The sequence below is a fragment of the Vigna umbellata genome, chromosome 2 (genome assembly GCF_029865625.1).
Source record: "Vigna umbellata cultivar VRB3 chromosome 2, Vumbellata_1.0, whole genome shotgun sequence".
In the NCBI taxonomy this organism is placed as follows: domain Eukaryota; kingdom Viridiplantae; phylum Streptophyta; class Magnoliopsida; order Fabales; family Fabaceae; genus Vigna; species Vigna umbellata.
Window position 1 is genome coordinate 6,654,310 of NC_142166.1, and position 8,776 is coordinate 6,663,085.

The 8,776-nt window shown below is 36.0% G+C and overlaps 2 protein-coding genes across 2 annotated transcripts; both read right to left on the reverse strand.

Annotated features, from left to right (window-relative positions):
* Nucleotides 1-654: 654 nt before the first annotated feature.
* On the reverse strand, nt 655-3,352 carry LOC148203275 (uncharacterized). The gene is made up of 4 exons (XM_088107498.1): nt 2,214-3,352; nt 1,786-2,132; nt 1,160-1,704; nt 655-819 (listed from the first exon to the last, which is right to left on the reverse strand). Exons 1-4 carry the CDS (start codon nt 3,350-3,352, stop codon nt 655-657), a joined length of 2,196 nt encoding a protein of 731 aa, XP_087963624.1.
* Nucleotides 3,353-6,481: 3,129 nt separating this feature from the next.
* Nucleotides 6,482-8,776, reverse strand: LOC124848912 (putative pectinesterase/pectinesterase inhibitor 45). Its single transcript, XM_047326737.2, has 3 exons — nt 7,557-8,776; nt 7,307-7,467; nt 6,482-7,230 (listed from the first exon to the last, which is right to left on the reverse strand). The coding sequence occupies exons 1-3, from the start codon at nt 8,624-8,626 to the stop codon at nt 6,539-6,541; spliced, it is 1,923 nt and encodes a 640-aa protein (XP_047182693.1). The 5' UTR covers nt 8,627-8,776; the 3' UTR covers nt 6,482-6,538.

An 8,776-nucleotide genomic window follows, 5' to 3' on the forward strand; every position in this document is an offset into this window, starting at 1 on the left:
ACACGACCCCATCGTAGATCGTCTCCACCTTCACCATCTGGCGCCCTGGTATATTATTTTTCATTGCTTATATTATTAAATTTTGATCACCTTGTTTATTTAATTGTTTGATATAATTATAATGCAGGCTAGATTTAGGCGAATGGCGAGAATGTTACAGTCCTTGATATCGTGTCGTCATGTCACCGAGGGTACTGTTGCACATCAGGTGTCAGTGGACCTGCTTCAGATTGCTAATGAAGGCATCGACGAATATTCCACGCCTAGGAGAGAGCAGAGGCATGTGCGTGGTAGACGGTCGACGTCTAATTGATAGGACTTTATATTTCCTTTATCTGATTATGTATTACAGAACTTTATATTATCTTTGTATTTGTAATAGACATTTATAATTTCTTATAATTTCAATGTTTTCATTTTGGGTTACATGTTCTTTTATATTGGTTATATAGATGATCAAATATTTATATGTTTAAGTGGAAAAAAAAAAGAACTTAATTAACAACGAGTAATATAAATATGATCATATATAAATAAATACTACATAAATATCACGAATAATAAAAATATAATTATCATGAATACTGACAATAAGTACTTAAATAACAAAATATAATAGTGTATTTCTACATATCTTCATACATAATATAAATATCATGAATCACCTAAGTCAACATAAGATGTTGTTATGTCCATCAATTGTTCAAATGCGTGCATCCTACTAGTATAAATAGATGACCACGCTCGTGCCTCAGGATAACAGTGGGTTGAGGACATGATATTCACCGTGGGCAACGGACAACCTTCTTGTAGCTTAACCTACATTATACAAATAACAAAATATAATTGAGTGATAAGTAATTTTAAAATAAATTCATAACAAAATGCACTTACCTGCACAAAATGACATCCATGAACATGTCCTATACAAATTAAGCGATGTTGAGTGATATCAGAAGGTGGTGTGGAACGTAGTGGAAAGATAGTATAATTTTGAGAGTATGACAAACACACTAAGATAACGTTATATCGGTTAGCAATTGCATAACCAATGTCTGGTAATGTCATCTACTTGCTCGTGTTAGCCTGTTACGAATAAAAGTTGTTAGAAAAAACCCTTTGTGCAATAAAGAAACTACATAAAACGGGAAACACTTACCGCAGACAGTGACTGCACCAACAAAGAGGACCTCAGTTCTTCTAGTCTATCATAGCCTCCTACTAGGCTTGCATATTCATCACGCCATGCACTCAGTTCTTTGTACAACTCATTCCTCACAACGGGCCATGAATCTTCTCCGAGTCCCAACAACGCAGCAATGCATCTATACCCACAGTGACCATCAGCCACAACATCAACAACGTCCACAATGAAGGGGTGAGTAGTAGAATGAAACTGGTCTATCATTGGAACTCTCCTTTTCTTCATTGCTTTTGGCTTTGATTGTAATTTACTTCTCACAGATGAAGATTCTATGGTTGAATGAAAGGCGTCCACATACTCAAAATATGATGGATCCCGCGTAGTAGACCTTTCACTTCGTTTAACTTTACTTTTTTGTGCACCCTTTGTCTTGACTTTATGTAATGGAGGGACCATTGATGTCAATGTAGGACAAACAATTTCAAGTAACTTCTGCTTGATGGTGACTTTACCGCCAATGTCAACCTCATTGAATCGTTCTTCTACTTGTTTCAACTCATCTTTAATGGATAACTAAGGCTTAGTTTCATTTAATTCAACATTTGAGAAATGCAATCTTCGCCACATGATATGAAATTCACCTATAGGGATCATCCTAGGATCATATCGTGCTAATTCACATGCACATGGGACACCAAATGTACGTCTCAATACGCATCCACACTTTGAGGAGTCCAATCCTATCTGCTGCACTATTTTCAATTCCTTAGCAATGAGATCCAATGCATATCGAGACACACGCCCAATAAGTTCTCTATATATGTAGCCTTTAAAATAGTCACTCCTGAGCAACAAACTACTTTCAAATGACGCCTTAATCTTGTTGTGTTGTAAGATAATGACGTTATGAATACTATCCCAACAAGAACACAAATCACCCATACTATTGCCCAGAACTTTCTTCAGGCTCCAATGAGCAGATTCAGCCCTGAAACAAAAAAAAAACTTCAACAAGTACAAATAAATATTTATCTACAAAACAAATAAATAAAATAACATTACAACATACCTATTTGTGGTTGTGTTCCCTAAATGCATTACTTTGTTCGTCCAGAACTTTACAAAGTATGTGCTGTACGGAATAATCCAATTCTGATTAACATATTCAAAGAACAAAGGCCATGATCTGCTTGCGTATTCAAAACCATTCACATACTCAGCAAACAAGCTTTCATCAGCACAATCCATCACATTTTCCCATGCATCCATCAACACTTCCCAAACCTCAGTAGAATGAACTAACATTTTGCATTTAGCTTTAACATTTTTAAGGATGTGGAACCGACATAACATCTGATATGACTCAGGGAATACACTTGATATGGCATTCATCAAAGCCAAGTCTCGGTCAGTCACAATAACTTTAGGACCACCCTCAGATGTTAAAAATAAACCTTTCAGCTTTTCCAAAGCCCATGTGAAATTACTCTGCCTTTCAGTAGACAAGAAAGCAAATGCTGCTGAGAAGGTTAACCCTGTAGACGTCATACCCACAATCTCAAGCAACGGAAGTCTATATCTATTTGTTTTATATGTGGAATCCATCATAAATACAACATTAAATGAGTTTAACAATTTCACCGCATCAGGATGTGTCCAAAACAAGTCAGTAACAACCTTTGAATCATCAACACACCTACTCCAGTGAATGTACTTATCCCGATCCAACAACATCATAAGTTGTTGTAGTTCAGTTCTGGACCCTCTTAATGATCGTTTATACGCATGCCTTGCGTTGTAGATTTGTTTAATCGTTGTCACATTTCGATCATTATTTTGTTTGAGTGTTAATAAAATATTTGCAGGTGTAACTTTACTCTTTGTCATATCAACCAGTAATGACTTCTCACTCGTATTTAACCTGCCAGCATAAGGGTGACCCACTAAAGTTTCAGCCAACTCATGGTTGTGATGTCCACACATCACCTTCAACACCCATCCGGCCCCATCTGAACATGGTTTACCCTTTAATCTAAACGGACATTCACATTTACGAGTGCCGTATACACTAGCCACTGCATCAGCTTTGTATTTCCTATATTTTCCCCCTCTTTCACATCCAAGCTTGACATACGTTTTTCTTCCCCGTACACCAGTAGCTATGTCAGATCTTACTATTACCACAACAAATCCTAAATCAAAAGCCATCCCTCTTACCCATTGAATTAAGTGCTCCCGTGAATGAAATATTTCATTTGTTGTAAATCTATTTGTTAAATCTCTCTCTACAACTTTGCTAATTGATGAAGACAAATCAGATTTCAAACTACAACCAATCTGAGAATCCATATGAAGATATTCATTCATTTTTAATAATAATCACCTACAAAATTATAATGACCCTTATTAACATAATTAATAATTAATCAAACAAATATAAAAATATTAATATAATTAAATTATATATTTGATATAAATAGAGTAATAAATAATTTTTTTATATAATTATCAAATTATTAAAGAATTAAAGATACAAAAATCATCTATAACAAATTCATATTTTAACAAAATTATTACGTTTAAAAACTAACCATATATAACATTTAAAATTATAAATTTAAATATAAGTTACTGTAAATAAAATAAACAAATAAAATAAAAACGAAACGTAAAAGGAAACTGTTTCTGGACGGATGACATCCTTCAACGGATGTCAACATCCGTTGAAGGCAAAACGGATGTCGACATCCGTTTCGCCTTCAACGGATGTTGACATCCGTTGAAGGATGTCATCCGTCCAGATGTTCCTTTTACGTTTCGGTTTTATTTTACTCCTCATGCAAAGATTACAGGCTTGGATATTAAAAAGATTATTGGAAGTATGGGAAAGGTTTAGGGTTTGGGATTATAGGAAGTATTATGACTACGTACCTGGAGAGGAATCACAATAAGAACACTACACCATAAACGCACTGCACCACGTACTGCACCGAGAACAAGAGGAAGATTACTTGATAATTCTTTTCACGATCACCAAGCTTTGCAGAAAAATATTTTACTCATACAAGGAACTACGTAGGTTATCACTGAAATATGTTATAAATGAATAAAATTAAAAAACAATAATTTTTAAAATAAAATGTTACCGAGGGGCAAAACAGTAAAGGAAAAGTAGAGGAAGGGGCAAAAAAGTAAAGGGGAGGTGGAGGAAGAGATGCGTGGGGGTGGAGGGAGCAACTCCCTTTTACAATATATGTTAGGGTTATAGTTAAATATTACTAATTGAAACCTACATTACACCTTAGGTTCTGTGAAATAGTTCAAACTTTTATTAGTTAAATATATAATTTTATTAGTTTTCTGGATCCCATAAATTTCATGTTTGTTGAAAATAGATTTTATTCAAATACCAATCAAGGGTGAATTGGTTTTTCAATTTTTTTTTTAAAACAAATTTTACAATCTTATTAATCAATTTTAAACTATTAATATAAAAAAATAGAGAAAGAAAAATAAAAGAGCACATAAATTTATAAGGGTACGATTCAAAAAATCTATTTCTAATTTTTTACTAATAACTTGGACTAGAAGAATTTTACTGTCATATAAAGTTTATACGATTACTGTTGCACCTAAAGAATCCTAAACTCTAAGATACAAAGAACTTGATAAACCTATCAAGAATAATATCCTATTACAAAGCCACACACAATTACACAAAAGCAATGATATACCTAGTGGCAAGATTAACAAAATGGAATTATAATAAAGAGAAGAAAAAAATAATAAAGAATACACCTCATGTGTTGATTTTACAAATGACACCTATGTCAAGACTCCTTTTAAACACTATGATTAAAATTTTCATGAATATAAAAATCTCCAATAAAATGCTCGTAACTCTAATTCACACTTTTTTTTATCTTTTGATATGAAAAAAAATTACTTCTCAAAGAGAAGGAATCACATCTTTTTATAGAAAACTGTTTTCCGGTGTAATTAATTTATTAACTTAATTGATTAACTAAAGAAACAAATTATTTTTTAAGATTAATCAAAATTTATTATTGTATTTATGTAATGGATTAATAAGATAGTTTTTGTAACTTTTCTTTTAAGTTTGATTCATTTAACACTCAAACTAAGTCTAATTGATTAAAACGAGAGATTAAATTAATTTTATAAATATTCTAACTTAGCTTTATAGTCACGCATACACATATCCTATTAAGATATACCTATTTTAAACCATTCTTTTCATATCAACATCATAAAAAATAATAATTGGATTTTTTGATATAGTAATAATAATGTTTTCCAAAATAGTTTTGAATCATTGTTTATTTTTAAAATGAAATACACTTAAACATATCAGCTATATAATTTAAAGTAACATATAAGATAAACGTCTAATTATTATAATTGATGATAAAATTATTTTTACCATTTTTAAATTTGTCACCGTTGGAATCTAGGAAACTGCCTATTAATAAACCCAATCATTTCAGCTGGTACCTCATGTTGGTTTTGTAAAACGTAATGTTGATGCATCTTTTGGAGGCAACAATAATGCAGAAAATGGGTATGCCTTTTTTTTTTTCTATCAGCAAATATATATATATATATATAGATAGATAGATAGATAAAACAAACGATACCAAATATAGTTTTATAGTCCATCAGTCATAATTGAAAATAATTAGATCTATTTCTCGTGTATAGTTACAGTATATTGGTTGCATAAAGTGGGAGAAATATAAGGCAAATCCATGTTCTTGCTACTATAACTATCTAATGCTAGTCTTACTTTTGTATGATATAATTTCATGTATTCAATTCTTTTATTAATTAATTGGCCTCAGTTTGTAAAGGAAAGTTTTTGGTAAGTATATAAAATTAGTTAAAGTAATTTATGAGTATATTAATATTTTTTAGTTCATATATTTGATGGGAAAATGATAAAAGAATAATAACAATGTTCGGAACTTAGGTATTTACGTTCTATATATAGGATTAAGTTGGGAATCTCAACACTTTTTTATACCTTTGGATAGTATTTACGTTCTACTTATAGGATTTAAAAAATATAGCATATAAGTGACATTTTTATTCCAACAAGTAGTGAGTTTGTTTATACTTTGTTTTTTTAAGTTATATTTCAATAAAATAACCAAGTTTCTGATTAATTTTATATATTTGACTTATTTTTAAAATAATCAGTTTCCTGTGTTTGATTAAGTGAATTTAAAAAAAAAAGTTTTTTATTTTAGACGCAGTTAATTACTTTTAAGTTTAATGAAAGTTATCCGATATGAAAAATTAGATGCTAAATATAGATCAGGTGAAGAGTTTGCAATAGAAGGTAAATATTGATGATTGAAGAGAATAAACGGTTTAAGAGTACAAGCCCAGTTGAGCAGGGACTCCTGTACCATTGATCCATGCCCCTTGCAAGAAAGCCTCAACCGTGTACCTGGTAGCCTCATCCCTATCAATGACTTTGCGGTTAGGCCAATTCACCCTAGCGCTGGTGCTGGCACCTACTCCATTGTTGTTGAACTCACCATAGTACAGCGTTTTGAGTGCAAAGTCCCCTTCCCATGGAAGCCACCCATCTGGGTGAATCAAGTCTTCTATTTGAGTCTCCATGATGATGGTTCTTGAGTACTCCTTCCAGGGCCTTCCGAGGTAGTTCCTCACTGTCCCCTTCAACGGGACCAAGTCATCAGCAGCTTTGATCACACACTTCTGCAGAACGAACCCAGTGTTTTCTTGCCTGTCTAGTCTCCCCTGTGCAGTCACTATGTTCTGCTGGTTTTCAAGGGGCTTTTTCACCATTATCGTGCAGTTTTGAAACACTGCTGACGCGTCCCCGAAGATGAAGTCGATGGTGCCGGTGATGGTGCAGTCGCGGTAGAACTGTCTGTGGGTTTGGGCGTAGAGAGTGTCTTGGTAACCATCAAAGACACAGTTGAAAAACATTGCTTGATCGGCTTGCACTCTTGCAGCCACTGCTTGATGCTTCTCTGCTCCTGCAGTGTTTCTGAATTGCATCTCTTTTCCCAAGAATCCATCTCCCAGTACCACTGCAATGTGCATGTCAAATTGTTGTTTAGCAACATATCCTTCAAGAAATTCAAGGATTTTCGAGTTTTCTCTTACCGAATGATGCAGTTTGGAAAGTTCTGACTCCATCAACGAAATTTTTGTTCCCAGTAATGATACTCTTGTCACCTCCGTCACCGTACATGGTTAGGTTTACCATTTTCCTTGTCACTGTCACGGTCTCATCGTAAATTCCAGCTTTAACATAAACCACGTACCTGCCATGCATTAAAAGTAAATGCTTTGCACGAGCATCCACAGATAACAGATATTTCCTTAAAATAATCGAAAGAGAAAAGATTGGTACCTTCCCTCGTATGGTGTCTGGATGGCAGCCAAGGCTTCAGAGATGGTTTTGAAGTCTCCGCTTCCATCTTGTGCGACGGTGACATTGGGTGTGGGTTTCTCATCTGATCCTTTGAACTCAGAAGGGCCAGCCCAAGCAGGGATAGGCAATGTCGGAAGTGGATCATCCAAGGAAGGCATTGGGACCGGAGCCGCACCAGGAGCGGAACCAGGAGCAGGAGCAGAACCTGCAGGGGCAACACCAGGAGCAGAACCAGAAGAAGCAGAAGAACCGGAACCAAAAGAAGCAGAAGAACCGGAAGCAGAAGCAGGGGCAGGTGCATCTTTATCGTTGGTTTCCCATGGAAGGTGAATGTTCCCAGCTCCTTGGAAGATCGAAAAGAACGAAGCAAACTGCGACATAACGGCAAGGGCATTGCTCACAAGCTCCCTTGACTCGGCGAATAGCTTCGTGAAGTCTTCCCTCATCTTTCCTTCGGGAATCCCGTCGATGCAGGTTTGCTCGTAGTTCATAACAGCGCTGAGCCAGTTGTTGATTTCTGAAGCTTTCGTGGAGAGTACTTTGGCATCGTTTTCTCCGACCTCGTCGATCGAACGTCTCAGCTCATCCTTGGCGTCATCGAACATCTCCTTGCAATCACTGTACGCGCCTTTCTCCTGTGCCGACGCGAACTCCATTTTCGTGGTTTCGTTGAAGGCTTTGTTCATCTCGTTCTCGGCAAGGATAAAGGAGACCTTGAGCAGGTCCTTGGGCTCCGTCAGCTTCGGGTCCTTCTCCAGAGCCTCACCGAGGGTTTTCTTGCATTTCTCTTTGTACTCCGCGGAGCTGCAGATCATTTCTACCAGCCTGGAGCTTTGGTCCACGTGTGGCCTCGCGGAGGCGTCTTGTATTGGGGTTGCGGTTTTTGTGGAGGAACCACCGGTTCTCTGGACAACCACGAATGTGGCGGCGCCAACCACGCATGCAAGAAGAACGGCGGAAACAACGCTGATTAAGATCTTCTTCCTGAGCTTGAGTCTGTTCTCGTTTCTTCGGCGCTCAGTGATTTGCTCGAAATCCTGGAAGGCCATTGTGGTTGGGTGGGTAGTTAGTGTCTAAGGCAGAGGGGACTCTGCCCTAGACTCAAGGGACAGTGGATATGGCGAAGGAGAAAAGAGAACCGTTTAGGGGGCGTTGCTTTATTGTTCGTTTCTTCCCCCTTTGCTTTCTTGCATCAGCTT